At 43.8% G+C, this 21,035-nt stretch overlaps 1 protein-coding gene across 1 annotated transcript in view; it reads right to left on the bottom strand.

Moving 5' to 3' along the window:
* Nucleotides 1-11,320: 11,320 nt before the first annotated feature.
* The window catches only part of CSPG4 (chondroitin sulfate proteoglycan 4), a 159,381-nt gene continuing 149,666 nt past the window's right edge, over nucleotides 11,321-21,035 (bottom strand). The window contains exons 9-10 of the mRNA XM_061595220.1: nucleotides 17,781-17,964; nucleotides 11,321-17,149 (exon numbers count right to left, since the gene is read on the bottom strand). Coding sequence (XP_061451204.1) covers nucleotides 15,189-17,149; nucleotides 17,781-17,964 — 2,145 coding nt within the window. The 3' untranslated portion in view covers nucleotides 11,321-15,188. The remainder of the gene's footprint in view (nucleotides 17,150-17,780; nucleotides 17,965-21,035) is intronic.

Raw genomic sequence — 21,035 nt, 5'->3', positions numbered from 1 at the left:
AAAACATGACTAGACTGTGCTCCAGACACCTCATTAGGACTAACTGTCATAAAATGGGAATCTAGGTCCCGGCGAATGCATAAGATCTTATGCTGGAAGTGCTCAGCAAACTCATTACAGTGGGCCACCGATGTATCTGCCATGTCCTGTGGACCTGGATGGAGTAGCCCTCGGACGACTCTAAAAATCTCCGCTGGGCGGGAGAGAGATGACTTAATAGTGGCGGCGAAATGTTGTTTCTTCGCCACCCTCACCGCTCCTACATACAGCTTGGTTGAAGCACAAACCAGCGCATAATTGCATTCGTCGGGAGTTTGTCTCCAACTCCACTCAAGCCGTCTCCTATCTTGCTTCATCGCTCTTAGCTCTGGAGTATACCAAGGAGCTGTATGAGCTCTACAAAGGAGAGGGCGCGCAGGAGCGATCGTGTCCACTGCCCGGGTCATCTCTGCATTCCACAGATTAGCCAGGGCTTCGACAGGAGCGCCAGTCCTATCAGCTGGAAAATCCCCTAGAGCCCTTTGAAAACCTTCAGGATTCATTAGTCTCCGAGGGCGGACCATTTTAATAGGTCCCCCACCCTTGCAGAGGGAGGAGGCCACTGAAAGTCTAAACTTCAGCAAGCAGTGATCTGACCATGACAAAGGGAGAGATGTAAGACTCCCCACATCCAGATTACTATCCCCATGTCCAGTAGCAAAAATAAGGTCGAGAGTATGCCCCGATGTATGTATTGGGCCACTAACATGTTGAGACAGCCCCATGGTTGTCATGGCGTCCATGAAGTCCTGAGCTGCCCCAGACAAAGTAGCCTCAGCATGGATGTTGACATCCCCCAGTACTAATAGTCTGGGGGATCTCAACAATACCTCCGAGACCACTTCCGTCAGCTCAGTTAGGGAAGCCATTGGGCAGCAAGGTGGGCGGTACACCAAAAGGATTCCCAGTCTGTCCCTCTGGCCCAACACAAGGTGCAAACACTCCAGACCAGTAATTGCATGGACATGGTGCTTGGTGAGTGAGATGGAACTCTTATAGACCACAGCAACCCCACCTCCCCGACCCTCAGATCTACCATGATGCTGGACCAAATACCCCGGTGGGCAGAGCTGGGAGAGACTAACTCCTCCCTGCTCGCCCACCCAGGTCTCGGTTATGCATGCCAGATCGGCTACCTCGTCCATTATCAAATCATGGACGAGGGAGGTTTTATTTTGTACCGATCTGGCATTAAGAAGCAGCAACTGGAGATCTGAGGGTTGGCTGAGAGGACAACCAACAACCCTGCGGATATGAGAAGGACCGGAACAAGGCACAGGCACTACATGTCTGGGCCGCGTTCCCCTTACCTGGCACGTCCTTCTCATAGCACCATACCTCCCTCTGCCCATCACTATGGCAATTGGGGCCCCCTCAAGTCTCCCCACTTGATAGAAAGGCCTCTTCCCCAGGCACATTGTAAACTATAAATACAAAAACTCTACCACTGAGCTACACACCTTCCCCAGCCATCTGACAACAGGTCCATCTAGTAGTGGCGTCACTAGGGTTGGTGTCACCCGGTGCGGTAACTCATGGTGTCACCCCTCGTGGACCTCCTCCCGTACCAGACCTACGGTGCCTAGGGGCGGGGCGGCTCTGGGTTAGGGTTGCCATATTCCAGTTCCACAAATCTGGGCAGGCTAATTTGCATATTATGTGAAATATTGGCATATTGTTTGCATATTATGCAAATGTTTGCATATTAATATTTGGATTGTCCAGTTGTTTTGTTTTTGTGCCTAGGAATTACCACCAAAAACTGGGGAAAGATGTGAGAAATCTTTTTTTAAAAAAACTTAACAGTTTCAGCCTTAAATGCCTAGTCTCTAGGTTCCAACACTATGGAATGTTGATTGATTGATTAAGAGGATTTATATCCTGCCCTTCTGCTGTTAAAAACAGAGCTCAGGACAGCTTACAAATATAATAAAAACAATAAAAATGCACAATCAATATAAAAACATAATAAAAACACAAAATGGCAACAAACAGAAAGTAAGTCAGGGCAGCAGTATAGTTAACCTTTGCTGGTCATTGACTGAAATAAACTTATTTACATTTTTTAGTATGGTTAACCATTACATATACGATATATTTCAGAGATGTGGTGGGTGGAGAAAAACAAGCCAAAATGTTAGGAAAAGGAGTCTTTCACACCACATGCTCAGTTCTAAATACTGTTGCTGCAAGTTTTACAAGTTCCTCCAGTATTCCACTGGTGCAGGCACTCAGACATTCAAAGTATCTGTATGCTTCTTAGGTTTTATAGAAGCAGAGCTTTGCTTAACTCAAAATTTCTTCTCCCTTTGATCAACCACATCTACACAGGTTCCACTTCCATACTCAAAATGAAACTGGGCCTGGAAGTGTGCAACAACCCCACACATATCTTGCTAATTAGATTACCAATGCCAGGATGTCTGTCTTATCGACTACTCTCCTGCTGTCGTTTCCCCCCCCCACCGGGCATAATGAAAGACCCAGTCCTGGGCTCAGAAAGAAAATAAATATCTGGTCCTCTTCAAAGTACTCATAAGCCTCTTGTTTTAATTAAAATAATAATTATAAGTTCTTGCTCTTATCACTAATGGGAGTTAATTATCTTGCATATGCTGCTGTTGCTTCTATGGCTGTAACGGAGTGAGGTTAAAGATAAGTGAAATGCAAATAGGGAAAAAACAACACAAAAGGCAGTAACACTTTCCTAAATGTAATACCATACCAACCACAACAAGATTCCTATGAGTAAGGCAGAAAACTAAGCATCTCACAACCAGTCAGGATTCCTAACCAAAAACCAAAAATATGATAAATGAAGAAATATTTATATAAGCATGACTATCAAATATATTTATTATTTACACAAACTGTAAAGATATTTATAGTGCAATCCTAGGTTTATTTATTCAGAAGCAAGTCCCAGTGTATTCAGTGGAACTTACTCAAACAGGGACAGACATGCAACCTCAAGTGATAAGCAACTTCATTCACCCAACCCAAAATTCTGAATCATGCCACTTTACGCTGTTTTCCAACTGTTTATTCTTGCTTTATGGTTATTGGATTTTAAATGGCTTTATTTCTTGTTGTGAGCTGCCTTGGTTTCCAACCCTACCTCACAGGGTTGTTGGAAAGACTACACACACACACACACACACACTGCAGATGTATAAATACATACAGCCCATATAGTTTATTGTCAGACCAGTTGGTCATTGCAGAAAAATCAGTATTAGTTTTAAAAAAATCAGTATTAGTTTCCTACAGAATAAAAACTGTAATACCTAAGTAAGCCCTGCCTACTTGCTTTAAAATAGGACTGGAAGGGGGGGGGACAGAAAGAGAACACAAACACAATTCTTTTTTACATTCACTCCAGAGTCCCATTGATTTTCAGCACATTTGTAACCATGTCTACTCAAAAGTAAATCCTATTGAATTCAATGGGATTTACTCTGGACATATGGGATTAGCAATGCTTTTACCCCCACAAAAGCAAATATTGGGAAGGTTTTCAAAACACTGCCCAGGATCTGACTCCTACACACAAAAGGGGAAAAAACTGAAATGTATATACTTACCCAATTTATGAGATTTTCAGATAAACAGGGGGGGAAACCACCATTTTCTGGCCTTGTAATGAGGTTTACTAGACACTGCCACAGGTCAACCAAACGCTTCACTGATTGGCTGCAATCCTGAACGGGCGGGGTTAAAGCTACGAAGTGCTATACAGTAGTGTAAAAAAAGATTTAACAGCCCTCTTCTGCCGCAACTGGTATTCAGTGGCATTCTGCATCTGAACCTGGATGTAGCACAGTGGGGGTTGTCCATTAGGACAAGTGGGGCACTGCCCCACCAACTTCAGTCTGCCCTTAGCCACTATCCCTTACCTGCCTGCAATCTTCCTGTTATCTAGTCCAGGGGGTAGCTCTGGCTGCCAGCTTCCTCCCTCTTAGTCTCAATGTTGCCATTATAAAACTCAGTAGGGAGGAGGATGGGGGCAAAAAGTAGAATTAGTTGGCTGTGCCTATCATTGGCTCTGGCTCCACCTACTGTTAGGCTCCCTGGTTTCCGCCCCATCAGTCCCAAGGAGCACCAGCCCCCACTGAGGTAGCATATTGAAGAAATCATTCCTTTCAGAATTTCCCAGGGAATTCTAGCACTTATATCCAGCCATGCAGACTGCGTGACTGATGCTGGCCCCACAACCATTCTCTTGGCTTGTGTGCACAGCTGGAATGCAAGCTATGCTCCAGAAACCTTATAAAGTCTTTAACAGTATTAAGACTCATGCTTATTGACTGTGGCTGCTGTTTTGTATTTATTCCTGTAAGATTTTATATTTTTATGATGCGTTTAGTCACCACCACCCCCGCCCACCACATGTAAACTTCATTGAGAATACTGGAGTGGAAAGCATAGTTTCTAAATATAGTAACAAAATAAAATAAATAGCTAACATTGTTTGTTCTACAGCTGGCACCGAAATGTGGAGATAGAAACCAGGATGGTGTGTGTGTGTGTGTTTGAGTGCATGCGTGCGTGTAGAGTTTACTGGAGAATTATTACCTCCGATGCTGCTTAATTCTTATGAGGGCCTGGCCTGAAGGCCTCTTCTTCATTTTATCTTCTGAGAACGCTTTGGACAGGGGCCTTGAAGCTACCCGTCATCAACAGTTGTCACCAGGACAGCAGACAGAGCAGGCACTAGCTATGGGGGAGAAATGCAATTCAGTTCACATTTGAAGCCAAATCTGTCAAATCTGCACTTTCCAAAACAACATGAGAACCAAAAGTTCCTTCAAAGTTTACACTTATCCGAATTTTGTGATGCTGTTCTCCAACCAAACAATGTTTACAAAAATGCATATATTAGGGAAAAGTGTGCATAAAAATGAATATATTGGGTGAAAATAATGTACAAAATGCATTATATTAGGAGAAATTGCTCACGGAAATGTGTACATTAGTCAAAACTGCATAGAAAAGTGTGTTTATTTAGTTTACACAAAAATGCTGAATGATTTTCATGAGGATTTTTTTAAAAAAATGCTGCAGAAATGTGGAAAACTAAATTTAAGAGTGGAAAAAATGAGAAACTGAGAGCACTGAAACTGACATATCCTTCCATCCCTACTGGGCACACAGGGTTACCTGGTCGTGGTCTCCACCCCTGTGGTGAGAGTCACTGCATTTCTATTTATACAGTGATGGGCGCCACCTTGGATGACTTAAGAGAGGACTAGACAAATTTATGGAGGATAGGGCTCTCAGTGGCTACAACCCTGATGGATATTTTCTACCTCCACTGTTGGAGGTGGCGTGCTTCTGAATGCCAGTTGCTGGAAACCGCAGGAGGGGAGAGTGCTTTTGCACTCAGGTCCTACTTGCGGGCTTCCCACGGGCAACTGGTTGGCCACTGAGAACAGGATGCTGAACTACATGGGCCACTGGCCTGATCCATCAGGCTCTTCTTATGTTCTTAAATGATGGTAATTATTTCTAGACATCTATCTAAATTAGCATATACATATCTTATGCAAATCTGCACCCTCTTGACCTCTTTTTTTGGTGATGGTTTTCCTCATTTTTTTGGCAATCTGTATGGAGTCATCCTAGTCCTACATAAGTCAGATGGATGGACAGCACACATACAATAGTGAGAGAGACAGAGGAGGAGGTAATTACACCAACAGCGTCAGCTGCCTGGCCATGCTGCCAAGTGCTACGGGGCCTTAAAGTACCTATACCACATCGCCTTGGTGTGACTTCTGTGTTTCTTCTCTCACTTCTTAAACAGCCTAGAACAGGGTGGAGAAACTGTTTCAGACTGAGGGTCACATTCCCATCTGGGCAACCTTCTGGGGGCCATGTGCCAATGGTGCGTGAGGTCAGAGGTAAAAGTGGGCAAAGGTTCAAATGTAACCTTTGAAGAGTAGGCTAGTTTCTACACACAGATGCCATCCAGGCAACCAAGAAGCATGAACAGAGTTCAAGAATACATTCCAACTAGGCAAAAGCTTTTGGGGCATGTGAGAAGCAGGGCCAGTGATGGGGTACGGCCTGCGGAGAGTCTCAAGGGCCAGAAATAAAGGCCTGGAGCTTTAGTGCCCATGGACTCATTGGGACTGGGGGGTTGTATGTTCAATTCTCTGTAGGGATGGGTGAGAATTTTGATTCAGTTGGCATTTCAAGCTGAATCTTTCAAACTTGCACTTTCTAAAAAATATATGAGAACTGAAACATAGCCATCCTTTGACATTCACACTTACTCAAATTTTGCAATGCACTTGGCCAACCAAACAATGTTTATAAAAATGCATGTGTTAGGTGAAAGTGTGCATAAAAATGAATATATGAGTGAAAATGACATGCAAAAATGCATTACATGATGAGAATGCTTGAAAAATGTGTACATTAGTCAAAACTGCCTACAAAATGGTTTTATTAGGAGAAATTCACACAAATGCTGGAGAATTTTCATGAGCTTTTTTAAAAATTGCAAATTGCTGCAGAAATGTGGAGAACTGAATTTAAAATTGGAAAAAATGAGAGAGAGAACTGAAACTGACAGATCTCTCCAGCTCTAGTTCTCTGTCCAACTATACAGTTTGCTATATAGTTTAAGGCCTTACTGCCTTAAGTAAGCTATTCTTTCTCTCTGCCCTACTGGCTTATTGAGAGTGTAAAATAGGGCAGCCCCCATCCCTAAAGTCAAATCACCCCTGTGAGATTAGGCAACAAAATTTAATCATACTTACGAGAGCCACTGGTTTTTTTACAGTCCCAGACTGTGCCCGCTGTGGTCTTAGAAGATGGTCATGATAGGGAAGTTCCATTTAATTTAAAATCTTGTATTTGTGGAGAGGATGTAGTGAACGATACCCCCTGTTGTTTGTCCAGTTGCCCATTTAATAAGGTGATAAGATGGACAAGGAAGTGGAAATGTCAACAGCCCCCCACAGAGCAGGAATTTCTGATGAAATGTTTGGAATTAGCTGTAATGGACAAATTAACAGAGCTACTTAAAAAGAAGAGAGGGCAGAATTGGGTCTTCTGACTTTTTTGCAGAAAGATGGAATTATTTTGTGGAGTTTTGGAATTCCCAGCATGGTAATGTAAAAGTGGAAAGATATTTGTTTATGTGACTGCTGAGCTATGATGTAATACTTGACGATTTGTGAAGAATTTCTCTTGTTTATGTTCTGTGCAGTTATAGGGGTATATTTTCTTTGTTAAACATAAAATGCAATAAAAACAGAAATAAGTGAAACAAAATTAAAGATGCACATACCTGGAATTGCCAAGACTGTTTTTTGTTTGGTCAAATCAGCGGTGACAACTGTGATGTTCCTGTAAGTTAGCATCTGTAAATATGGTCAGTGCGGGTCTATTAGGTGATGTATGGTAATTGACTGAGAGAGAAAGGGGGAGTACATGGGTGAGAAGCTGAAGTGTGCTGGATGATGATTGGCTGAGTGGCTGGCTGGCTGAAGGCATAAATGGAGGTTTGTGAGTGATGAGGGGGGGTCGGTTGGAAGGTGGGAGAGAGAGTCGGTTAGAGAGAGGTTGTTGAGTTGGTTGGCAGAGTTCTGAGGGAAGTTTGGATTGGATTTGGCTGATATTTAAAGAGGATATATAGAACATAAAGAGTAGCTATATATGAAACCATACGCTTGTGAAACATTCCTAAAGTAATCTTGTTATTTCCTGTTATTAGTAAATAAATACTTCTTTGGTTTACCAAAGGCCTGATCCTTGGCTGGGGAATATACAGACCAGAAGGGAGGGCAAGGTAATTACCAAGGCTGAACAGAAGCAGTATCTAATGGTGGCAGCGGTGAAGGGAGAAATAGTAACAAGTCAAGTATCCAGAGCAACCCAGAATTGTATGCTTTATATATAAAGATACAAGGGGGTTGGGAACAGCATAAGCACGCAGTCACAAAAGTAACCAGCTAGAGAGAGACTCAGGCAAAGTCTCTGGGAGTATTGGTTATAGGACGTGACTGGTGGTGCTGCCCAGCAGTGGGATCTAGTGAGATCTGTGCTAGAGCGGAGTGAGAAACCATATAAAGGACGGTCTGGACTGGTGGTGTCCCTGGTGGTGCCTAGTGAAAGGCAGTAGCCACAAGCAGGTGGAAACCTGACAGGGAGAACCAGGGAAGGTTGTCACAACAACAAATTGCTACTAGTCACCTTTTATAATTGAAAAGCTGGTTTTATATGCCTCTAGGTCTGAGAGCCACATGTCCACATGAGAGCCACCTCCCAGGATTTGCATGCCAGTAGTGGGCAGGCCAGTAGGAAAAGTGGGTAGAGAAACCTCTGTACAATACACAGCATCCCAGCCACGCAAAAGTCAGGGGTTTCTACACATTCACCCACTCTACATCTCTCCATCCTCCAACCAGGCAAACAGGAAGCATTATGACAGTTTAAGGACACATTTCAGTGAGGCAAAAGCATGCAAGGAGGGTGTAGAGCAGGGCTGATGAGGAACACAGCCTGGAGGGAGCCTTGAGGGCCAGACAGAGAGGTGGAGAGGGCCACATTCAACCCACAGATCAGAAGTTCCTTGTCCTATGGTCTGAAACACACAAATATTATCTGATCTGATCCTTATGCATCACACGAAAGCACTGCGTCAGAACTGGCCCAAGAGAGAAGTAACTCCACCTGCAGAAGCTGACTGGACTGATCGTGTCCTCCATTGCACCTGAGGGCAACATGCTCATTGGGACACAGCACAGGCCACATGGTGCACACACAAGTCTGTTCCCTAACAGAAAGGAATAGCCAAGGCAGCTCAGGAGGATGCTTCCCAGCATTTGCCTCGAGGCACTTGGCTCCCTTGGTCTAATGGTTGGCCCACTTTGCACAGCAAACATGTGCTAATCAGTACATTCTGCAGGCACTGGAGATGAATCCAGTCCATGTCTGACTCTTTTCAAAGTCATCTGGATTTCCTCTAAATGTTAAATGTGAAGGTCAAATAACTTTGCTCTGCCTCCTCCATTAAAGACAATTTTCTCTCCCCTGCTGCGAAGTTTCAACACAAACAGATTATTCTTAAAAATAACATGTTTTTTATTTCAAACATTCTTTACAAAGTCACTTTGTTATAAATTACCCAATCAGTGTGAAGCAACATTTGATAGACTTTTTCTAAAAATTAACCAAAATACTCAGGTGTAGCTTTTAGATGTAGTTGTGGCAATTTGTGCCTGTCCTTTCCTTGCCATTCCAGCTTTTTGTTCTTCATGCGCTCAAAAAGATCCATGGTCTGTTCATACTGGTAGTAGTAGGGCTACTTCAATGTCACTAGCATCCCCTGTGCTTTTAGAAAACAAAAGAAGAAAATCTTACGATTGTGAGGATTTCCTTTTTTTCTGGGAGCAGGATTAAAAGAAATAAATGTGTACCACTTGCATGATTTAGAAGAGCAGAACCTATTTGCCTGTCGTTGATTTTGTCTTGCTGATAGAGAGACTTCATAGGCTAGCACTGCGGACTGAATGACAAATTATGCATCTACTGGGTTACCTTAGAAGAGGGAATAGATCTGTGGTCCTCCAGATGATACTGGGCTCCTGCTCTCATTAGCCCCAGCCAGCATAGCCAACGTTGGAAGGTGAAGTCAAGAACTCAGGAACAGAAGAAGCTGCCTGATACTAAGACCATTGCTCCATTTAGCTCAGTATATTATCTACACTGACTGGCAGTGGCTCTCTGGGGTTTCAGGCAGGGGTCCCTCCCAGCCCTACCCGGAGATGCCAAGGATTGAACCTGGGACTTTCTGCATGCAAGTCAGATTCACTGCCACTGAGCTACAACCTTTCCAGCAACGTCTGGAGGCCAGAGGTGCCATGCCCCTACCTTAGAATCACAGAATCATTTTAGAGCTGGAAGAGACCTTGGAGATCATCAAGATTCCATGTAGGAATCTTGTAACTAAAACAGCCCAGATCACATTCACACCATACACTTAAAGTACATGGCTTTCCTCAAAGAATCCTGGGAACTGTTGTTTACCCCTCACAGAACTACAAATCCCTGCACCCTTAACAAACTACAATCTCCAGGATTCTTTAGGAGAAGCAATGCCCTTTAAATGTATGGTGTCTATGTAACCATCAGCTCTGTTTGGATACCTCCAGGTAAAGGAGAGCCTTCCCAAGACAGTTTGCTCCACCGTCAAACACCTCTTACTATTAGGAAGTTTCTCCAAATGCTAAGATCTGCTTTCCTGCATTTTCCACCTGCTGGCTCTAGTCCAGCCTTCTGAAGCAATACAGCACAAGTCTGTCCCATCTCCTGCAGTTATTTCAAAGCTGCTATTGTGTCTCCCCTTAATCCTCTCTTCCTCAGGATAAAACATGCCCATCTTTTTCAACTGTTTCTCATAGGACTGTCTTAAGTCTTTTGTCCTATGTCACATCTATACACCATGTTTTTAAAGCACATGGCTTCCCCCAAAGAATACTGGGACCTGTTGTTTAAGTGTGCTGGGAGTTGTAGCTCTGTGAGGCATAAACCACAGTTCCCAGGATTCTTTGGGAAAAACCATGTACTTTAAATGTATAGTGTGGATGTGACTCTAGACCAGGGTTTCCAAACTGTGGTCTGTAACCACCAGTGGTCCATGAGCATTATTTAGGTGGTCCATGGCATGTCTTCATTAAATATTCATACTGGTTTTTAATTGGGATTACATTTTTACTGCTTCTTTTATTTCTGATATTGAATTGTGTTACAGTTCTGTGGAATGCAAATTTTAATGCAGTAAAATGCCATCTTATAAAACAAGTAATAAAAATCCAATTAAAATCATACAGCATGTAGCACAGCACATTATACTTGCTACAAAACAGGCAGAAAAATCATGACGTGGTCCATGAAAACCACTATCAGCAGTTTTCAAGTACTCCGTGTGAAAAATAGTTTGGGGACCGCTGCACTACGTGACACAGTAGCCGATCCAGAATCTTGCTGGACAGTTTGTTCCTCTGCTAAAGCAGCAGGCTAGACCCAAACCAGAATATTTGCCATGGGGAGGCATAAGGGGTGGTGAACCATTGCAGGGCAGCCAGAATATAAATACAGCCTGATACATATATTTGCAAAGGTATGCCATTGCTTTAAATATTTAATAAAATAAAATTTAATTTTGTAAAAAAAATTATATATATATATATATATATATATATATATATATATATATATATATATTAAAAATAAGGGCCTAGAATTATCCCAGGCCCTTTGGCTCATAGGCACAATGGTGAAAAGCACAAGAAAGCTATCAATTGGGTAGAGTATTGTTGTATCTCAAAAAGGACTAGAAACCTGGATTTTTAAAGTGAAAAATAGGCCTGGAATCTTCCTGAGGGAACCAGGCTTCCCACAGCCTAGGGTTCTGATCAGAACTACACAGTAACACAGTTACATCCCTTCTCCTTTCTCCTCCAACTAAAACAAAATGCATCACACTTCCCATTTCCCAGCTCCTTCCATTTTTATTGGCTGCCACTTGCTCAGGGGGAGGAGAAATGCAAGAGCGCAGTGAAGTCATGCCACATGGTTTATTTTAGAACACATCATTGGAGCGGGGAGGAGGAGGAGGTGGGGTTTTGGCAGCAGCTTATATAATATCTAGGCCTCAAGGGGGGCCTTGAAAGAAGTGAGGTCACATCCACACCATGGGTAGTATTCAACGCTAGTTCTACTCAGAAGAGATGCATTGAAGTTAATGGGCATGATCAACTCAGGTTCATTAATTTCAGTGGATTTAATTGAGTTGTAACTCCATACACTTTAAACACTCTTATAATCCTGGGAACTATAGTTTGTTGACAGTGCAGAAAGTTGTTAGGGGACCCTTCACAGATCTATAATTCCCACCATCACTACAGTTCCCAGGCTTCTCTGGGGAGAAGCCATGACTGCTACCGTGGCATGAGAATGCTTTAAATGTATAGTGTAGATGTGGCCTACGGGTGGGGGGCAGGTTGCTGCTTTCTGCAAATGTGCCCCACTTGGATGAAGGCAGAGCCTTATTAAAGAGCTCAGAGCAGGACCAGCCTACACAATTTGCTTCCTGGGCTGAACGACAAGATGGTGCCCCCCCCATTCCACATTCTGAAGTGGACTGGACTGGCAGTCAGATCTTAATTCAACAGTGGGCACATCCACACCATACATGTAAAGTACTTTTATACCACTTTAACAGATATGGAGAATCATGGGAACTGCAGTTTGTCAAAGGTGCTGGGAATTGTAGATCTGTGATGTCAGCACCCTTAATAATCTACAGTCCCCAGGATTTTTGGGGGGAAGCCATGACTATTAGAATGGTATGAGTGTTTTAAATGTATGCTGTGGATGTGACTTGGGAAAGGATCAGTGTTCTCTACCGCACCCAGTAGTGTAGTAATAAATTCAGAAGTGCAACGTCCCTTCATGATAGTCACGCCATGTCCCCCCCCTCACTCGCTTGCTCTCCGTTGTCATCTCGACACTCCTCAGTCCTTCCCATGTGCACTTTCTCCCAGAACAACAGATGTCCCTAGGAGCCAATCAGCATGCAAGGAGAGTATGTTAGCTACTGTGAAGGGTCTTCTCATTGGCTGGTTCACCTCCTTTCACTCTGATTGGCTCCAATCAGTAGGAAAGAACAAGAAACCATGTAAGAAGATTCTTCTCAGTGGCTAACATACTCCCCTTTCGTGCTGGGTCATAGAACACTGGAGACAGAGAGACCCTGCTCCCAACAAAATAAAGGGGCAAAGACCCCCCGAAACCCTGGACCACTACACCCCTGCCCTGACCATAGCTAAGGGGCTAGCTTAATGGCATGCACCATAGCAGGCCACAGAGCAGAGGCAACTCTGTGCTTCAGCCCCTTGCCACCACTCCTTGCTTCCCCACATCTGCTGCCTGAGCCAGGGTGGCCAACTCATGGCTCTGCCTTATGGTAGGGCCAGCCCTGGCTCAGAAGTTCAAGGCAAGGAGAAACTCAAGAACCAAAGAGTGGCTGCCTACCTTTCCTAGTGAAAGTGTTTTATGTCAAAAGGTTGTGGACTCTGCTCCAAGAAAGCTTATTCCACAAGACGTTTGTTAGCTGTTCAGATGTCACTAGACTTTGTTTTTTGTTTTGTTTTGTTGTTGCTGACTTGCCTTTTAATTGGAAGGTGGGGAGGGGAGGGAGACAAACAAGGAAATAAAGTCTTTGTTGATCATATTGTCCAGGAGTCCAGGGGTTCCCAAACTGTGGGCCATGGACCACTAGTGGTCCGTGAGCTTTATTCGGGTGGTCTGTGGCATGTCCACATTAAATATTCATACTGATTTTTAATTGCATTTTATTACTCCCCCCCCCATATTGCATTTTATTACATTGCAATTTGAGTTCTATGGAATGCAAATTGTAACACTATAAAATGCAAGAAATTAAAAATCATAGAGCATCTAGCACAGTGCATTACAATGGCCCCAACAGGCTGAAAAAAAATTATGCGGTCCACCATGATTATCATCCATTTTTAAGTGCTCTGTAGGAAAAAAGTATGGGATTCACTGATCTAGTCCCATGAGTTTGTTCTTTTTTTTTAATGTCAAAAGCATATTTGGTGCTACTGTTTCCCACCCTCCTTAGTTGCAGTGTCACAGGTTGAGCTCCCACCACTACCAAGTACCCCAGTTTTGCGATCTGTGCAATTCAGTCTACCTGTTAAGCAATTAAGGCTTCGACCCTGTGCCAGATTACATGGGAGGAATGGGACTTACTTTGGTGTAGACATTTTAGGATTGTACTGTGAGGTGACTGTTTCATGCACATTCATCTAAGACGGAATACGCTCCCCTGAATAGGCATGCATAGGAGCACATTGTAAGGCTGCAATCCTATGCATGCTTACTTGAGAATAAGCTCATTTGATCTAAGTGGGGCTTACTTTGAGTAGGCATCACTTACATGAGTAGCCATGCCATTCACTCATTTCATGAAATGCTGGCAAGATACTAGAGAGGAGAGATAGAAATTGCCAATAATTTATTTTATCTCTATTTCCCAGAAGGGTAGGCCCTTTGGGTTTTTCTTGGCAGCAGATTTTCCCCCTTCAGCCTAAGACACCAGCCAGCACCATTTTTGGCCTGCCCACCCCTGGGGAAATCAGTGCAAGCCACTCTTCATCCTCCAGACTTTGGGAACCATTGATGGAAATCTTTACATGTGGGGAATTCCTGCTGCAGAATGGAACAAATCATTCATATTCTAGAACAGCTCAATGTTTGGCTTATTGTAACAATGACTCAAGTGCCTGCTATTCTTCTTGCCAACATCACCTGATGTTTCATTGCTTAGTTGCCCAAAATATTTGCATGGGGGAAAAAACAATCCCAACAAGGTCCCTGGAATTACTTAGTAATTTTACTCATCTTCCAAAGTCACCCAATTTTGCAGTGACTCAAGATTCAGAAACACTGTGCTAGAAAATAAAACTGACAATTCTGCACCAAGCTCATCTCAGTTCTGCAACACCCTCCCCCAAAAGCAGAATCCTGCAACGTGCATATATTAGATAAATGTGCATGCTTTCTTTTGTTTTGCATAATTTATCTGGCAGCGCTTACTATTTTGCATAATTTATTTGGGCTTTTGCTAGTCATGGGGAGGAGCTATGCAAGGATACTGAAATCCCACCCCTGATCTTTGGAAACCTTGGTAGGCTCCCCTTTGGGTTTTAAGATTTCACTTTGCCCACATACTTTCAAGCATATTGTTGCATCAATAAGGACTTTAAAATTGCTTTAAAGCAACAACAGAGGAAACTTGATTCTCGAGAAGAAAATCTGCACTTTTCTATGCTCCCTCAGACATGTATAGCCTTGTAATGACCTCATTTCATTCGAGATTTCCCTACAATTGAAGAACCAACATCTTTGAGGAAACCAGGCCTGGAAAGTCCAGGAAGATTTTGGCCCATGCAGGGACTTCCTTGTATCCCAGGGACTGTCTCATATATACATCAGGAAAGAGGAAGGGGAGAAGGAGGAAGAGGCAAGAGCATCCTTAGGAAACCATACAGACCATGGCACTCTACTGTGAGACAGTTATGCTAATTAGTCCCTTGCCCCAGCTCTCAGACCCAGTATTGACTGTTTTTTAAGGCTGGGTTGGATGTCCTACAATATTGGAGCAATTCTGGATCCTGCTGGCTTCCGGGCCCTGGTCCTTTTGAGTTGGGTCCTGCTCCTTTGGTCTCCAGTGAGTTGACTGTTGTCAAAGGGATGCCTTGGCTAGGGTCTGTCTTCCGGAAGGTTTCCTGGTCAACCACTGTCCCATTCTTGTATTTGGGGGGAGTCCCTTGGACACTGTGCTTGCCAGTCTTGTTCCGTTTGTGGAGGTAGAACAGTAAGGGCAGGATCAAAGCCAGGAGCAAAAGGATGAGGCAGACAGGAAGGATGATGTTGAACATGTTGGCTTCGATGAAGCCAAGGAATGTGCTTGTTTCTGTTGGAGAGGCACTGGCCACCATCCCTTGGTCTGCCCATGTTGTCGGAAGAACACGCGCCTCACTGGAATTATACTTGGGGCCTTCTGACCATGGGGGCCTGGTGGTAAACATCTCAGAAGAGAGTGTTATGCTTTCGGTTGTGGGGCTATGCCCCCTCTCTTGAAGATTGGGCACTTGGAGCAATGTTGCTCCATAGGGTGTAGAGGAGTTGAAGGCCTCGGTGGTGTATGCCATAGATTCCACAGCAGGGGGCACCCCCTCAGCCACCAACTCAAACAGAAAGCTGTCCTGCTGGAGATTTTGCTCAGAGGGTTCTCCTTCCCAGATTTCTAGCCCAACTAGCCCTCTCTCAAGATCATGCTGGGTGAAGGCATTAATGGAGATGGGCAGGCTCCTTTTGTCTCTTGAGACTTTCACAAAATTGCTCCCTTGCGGTGCTCGGAGGATTCTGAATGCTGGAATGCTCTTTGTCCTGTTGGCCAGTTCACTTGCATCAAGGATGTTTGTATCGAGCTGGACAGTGGTTCCTCTTGGCCAAAGGATATCCTGCTGAGTTTTGACCAAGGCCTTGACGGTGACATTCACAACACCAGATTTATTGACATCTCCTGATGTGGCAAGGAACTGGAATTCATCCTTGGAGGAGATGAAATCTGTGAAAGTAAACGTTACTTCCCCATTGTCCACTTGCTTCTGTGAAAACTCTCTCACAGGCTTTTGGTGGACATTGACCTGGCCAAACTGTGGGTCCCTGATGAGTCTATAGACAGTATTTTGCTCTCCTTGGTCTGAAGTCCCTAGAAGGTGATCATGCGACAGGGAGGCCATGTTAACATCCTGTGGTATCTCCAAGGGTGTTTGATTCGTTGCCCATGTTGTTGCTGGGAGAATCACGATTTCAAATGAAGTCAAGATGGGCGGATTGTGTCCATCAGAGATGGCAAGGTCTAAGCTTCCAGAAGAGTGTGTTCCATTGGCAATGAACATTAAGTGCCCTGCATTGACATCTGCTTGAGTAAACTGGGTTACAGGCACTTGCTTATTGTGGATATTGGCTACAAAGCCACTGGATGTTCCTGAAAGGATGTTGTACTTGATTGCTTCAGGGAAACTGTCAGGATCCACGGCATTCAACTGTTCTTGAGAAAGCATTGTGGAAGAACCCTGTAGGACCTGCAGAACCTGGCCTTGGGTACGCAATAGTGGTGGCATTTCGTTGGTGTCACTCACTGTGATGTTGAATGTTCCAGAAATGACAGCTCCCCCATCTTTTTGTGGGGGTTGAATTGATCTCACAGCACTGTGCCGGAGCCAGGCATTAAATGTGAAATGATCATCCAGGATGCTGGGCCCATGGTGGGTATATTCCAGGTCCCCTGCGATGAGATCAGATTGGAGGAAGTAGGGATGCTTTTTATTGACCGGTCCATCGGGGACAGACAGGGTCCCATAGCTGGGTAGCTCTGTCACCAGAAATATCACATCGTATGATGCTCTCTTGGAGATGGGTTCTTTGGTGAGGAGGTTGGAAGCGTCCAGTAATGAGATGTTGATTACCGCACTTTGAGCTTCTGGAATAGTGAGACCTGAAAGAGAGCAAGAGAGAAAGCATTGCACGATTGCAAAAAGATGCAGCTCAGCTTTTGAAAAAAATCAAGGGGGCAATGAGGCATGAGTATGTGCAGAACGTATGAAGGATGCAGCTGGAAGACTTAGAGAACACAGGAACATAAGAAGCTGCCTTAAACCGAGTCAGACCATTGGACCATCTAGCTCAGTATTGCCTATACTGACTAGTAGCAGCTCTCCAGGGTTTCAGGCAAAGGACATTCCCAGCCCTACCTGGAGATGCCAGGGACTGAACTTGGGACTGCATGCAAAATAGATGCTCTATCACTGACCTACGACCCTTCCTCAACAAGGACCAATAAGGAAAAGAAGAGGGTGGGCGAGAAATGAGGACAGTGTCATTTCCAGGTTTTGAAAAGCCCTTGGAGAAGATTCTTTATGCCCTCTCCACTCCTTTACTGAGTCTCCTTCCTCCAGCAGGATCATATTTTTAAAAAGTGGCTTACAACAATCATACAATAAAAACCACATAAACTTTTAAAACTGGAGATAATAAACTACTGTATACTCTTCCTAGGAAGGAGCACTGTGTTCCTTCTCACAGCACTCTCTGAGCATGCGTGCTCTGGAAGCCTGACTCTGCATTACCTTTGTTTCTCCACAGCTGAGTGGAACGCTGGGGACAGACGGTCTCAAATGATACAGACACTCTGAGGATGTATGGGTCTGTGATCATGGATGCAGAAGAAATTAGGAAATGAAAAGCATCCTCAAGATCCCAGAAAGGTTCCTGTGGCATTTTGTGCTGATACGATATTGCTCCAGCATCCACCTGGTTGGAAATGTCCAAGAAGGAAGGTGGGTTAGTCACAGCTTGGAAACAAAGCAATACTGTTGAACTGATTTCTGTTCCATATTCCCTAACTCAGCTGTGTCCAACAGTTTTTTCATATTTGCCAAAATTGTGGCGAATGTGTTAACATTTTTGCCACAGGACAAAAAAAATTAACTATGTTTCTGAAGGTAAAAAAAATTATAAATAATATTTTGAATTATTTATTGAGAGAATTAATGAGAAAATTTGAAATCTCTTTTCATTAAGTAGTGCAGAGTAATCAGGCATAAAATCAGACTACATCTCAACTCTGCCTCCAAATTTTTGTTCAATATCTACAACTTATATTTTGATTTCATCATTTTTACCACAGAAACAGTTGGTTCAGTCATATTGAACCAAAAATTGAAAACAGTTTTGGAATAACTGTATTTAAAATTGCAAACTCATTTTGATTTAAATACGAGTACACATCATAACAATTGAATCAACTTTGATTCTGCTTTGAAGTGTAATCACACCCATCTTGAAAAGGTGCCTCTCCAAAGAAAGAAGCCTCACAAGCTCTTGAGATATTTGAGAACTGTAGATGTCAGCATGAAATGGATCTTGCAAGAATCCAAAAACAATTCTGTTCAGAATTGGAAAAGCATATAGGACCCAGGATGAATGAGGTGGACACTTTTTGAACTGGTACGTGTACAAAAGAATGTTATTAATTTGTTTAAAAAAAGGTGATAAAAGTAAAGCACCAATTTGCCACAGGTTAGTAGCCATTTTGCTACATGTGGTGAGTGACCACTGTGTTGGACACCAAGGCCCTAGCTGTTCTTGTCAATGCATTCCTATGCATATCTACTCAGAAGTAAGCCCAACTGAGACTTATCCCTAGAACAGGGATGAGGAACCTTTTTCAGCTAAGGGCCACATTCCTCTCTGGGCAACCTTTTGGGGGCCGCATGAGATCAGTGGCAATAATGGCAAGTACAATGAACATAAATTTTACCTTTGTACAGTAGAGCATATACGTTATGCAAATAACAATAACAACAAGCAGCAGCAGCAGCAACAATAATAAATTGCCCACCCTTCACCAATAGGGTGGGTTACAAAATCTAAAATACAATATTAAAAAGAATTAAAAAGCATTATGTTACCATGCTGTAAACCACCCTGGGGCCTTTTGATAAAGGACAGCATATAAATGTCCTAAATAAATTAAAATAAAACAAAACAGGCTAATTTCTACACACCCATTCACCCACCCTTCTCTGTCCTCCATTCAAAAAAGGAAGAGACATCATTAGTGTTCAAGGGCGCATTCCAGCCAGGAGGAAATACTTCAGGAGGGTGCTGGTGAGGGGCATGGCCTGGTGAGGGTGGGTGTCGCCTGCAGAAAGTCCTAAGGGCTAAGTAAGGGCCCAGGCCTCAGGTTCCTCATCCCTGCCATAGAACGTAAGAATGCAGAGGAGCCTCACTAGATCAAACCAAAGGCCTATCTAGCCCAGAATTCTGTTCTCACAGTGGCCAAACAGCTGCTTGTGGGAAAACCACAAGAAAGACATGAGCTTGATAGCAGTCCCTCACAGTGTGTGTGTAAAGGATCACAGCCTGTTTTGCATTAGTTCCTCATTAAAAAAGTGGCACAAATGCCACAATCTTGTGCTTTTTAGGGCAAAACCAGACATAGTATTTTAAGATTGGCAAAGGAGGTTTAATAGTAACAGCTTCCCTCTCTCCATGCATATATATGTATATTTATTTTTTGCCCAGGGTGAGTTCTTGGGCATTGGGGGAAACCTAGTTCCAGGGCCGGTCCCAGATGTACCAGGGCCCTTGGGCACAAGCCTGCCCCAGGCCCCGGTGCTCCCCTTCCATGATTCGTGGCAGGATCGCTGCCGCAGATCACACGCCCCGCCATTCCCTTGCTTAACCTACCTTTCCCAGCTGTTCTGCAGTTGCGCACGCAGCACTGCCCCTAACAAAGATGGCAGCTGAGGTTTCCCTAAGGGGCTGAAGCCTCTGCCACCATCTTGGCTCACGGCAGGGATGCACGTGCACAGCATGCATGTGTGCCATCAGTGAAGATGGCGGCAGAGGCTTCAGCCCCTTAGGGAAACCTCACCTGCCATCTTTGTTAGGGGCAGCGCTGCGTGCGCAACCGCAGAACAAGGTAGCTTAAGCAAGGGAATGGCAGAGCTCCAAAGCTGATCCTGTCGTGAATCGCAGAAGAGGAGCAGAGGGGCCCCTCAGGGGCCCCTGTAGCCCCAGGGGCCTTTGACCAGTGCCCCACCTGGCTGCCCTTTGGAACTGGCCCTGCCTAGTTCTGCAAGCTTTCAGTGTGGCTCAGTTTGAACTGATGAAAAGTTGGTTGTTATGGATCTCTACTGGCTAGTGGCTATGACACCAGATCCTCTTGCTTAATACCTCAAGCAGTTCTGCAATTGTTTTGACAGTGTTTGCGTGTGGGGAAAAGAGATAATGTCTAGCATTAGCTTCTAGAGGGGAAGGGTGCTGAAGTCTAAACACTGGCCAACTTAGCACACTAAGAACCTTTCTGAAAAGCAACCCTCCAAAAACGTTTCTCAAAAGCATACCAGGGGCAGTGATTTACCAGAGACAGTTTCTCCATAGGAATTACTGAAGAGCCTGATTCAGGTGAAGGGAGCAGAGGGAGGACTTGGAAAGCTCTTTTAAAAAGGGAACTAGTTTAAGTTTAAAACGTTCCAAAAGGAACTAATTCCAGTTCATGTTGATTCCTTTACAAAATGAACTAGTTTTGTTCACGTTCAGTTTGCAGTTCAAGTTCCTAGAAATGATCCTTGGCTATTTTTTTCAGCATTCGGAAGTTATGAGCTGCTGTGTATAAAATACACTTAAGAAAACATCGAAACTTAGTGCACACACAGTGGAATGTGAATTATTTAATATATTTTCCCCAACAATTATGATCTTGAAGTTTAAAGGCCCAAAGAGTCTAAAGGGTAAAAAAAACATGTAAGAGAATGAACCTGAACTAGAAAGCATTCAAAGTTCTATCTCAAAACAAACTTAATTCATGTTCAGTT

This window comes from Rhineura floridana, chromosome 14 (genome assembly GCF_030035675.1).
Source record: "Rhineura floridana isolate rRhiFlo1 chromosome 14, rRhiFlo1.hap2, whole genome shotgun sequence".
Classification (NCBI taxonomy): domain Eukaryota; kingdom Metazoa; phylum Chordata; class Lepidosauria; order Squamata; family Rhineuridae; genus Rhineura; species Rhineura floridana.
Note: the sequence above shows the minus strand (reverse complement) of the source record. Positions and strands in the feature narration are given on the sequence as shown.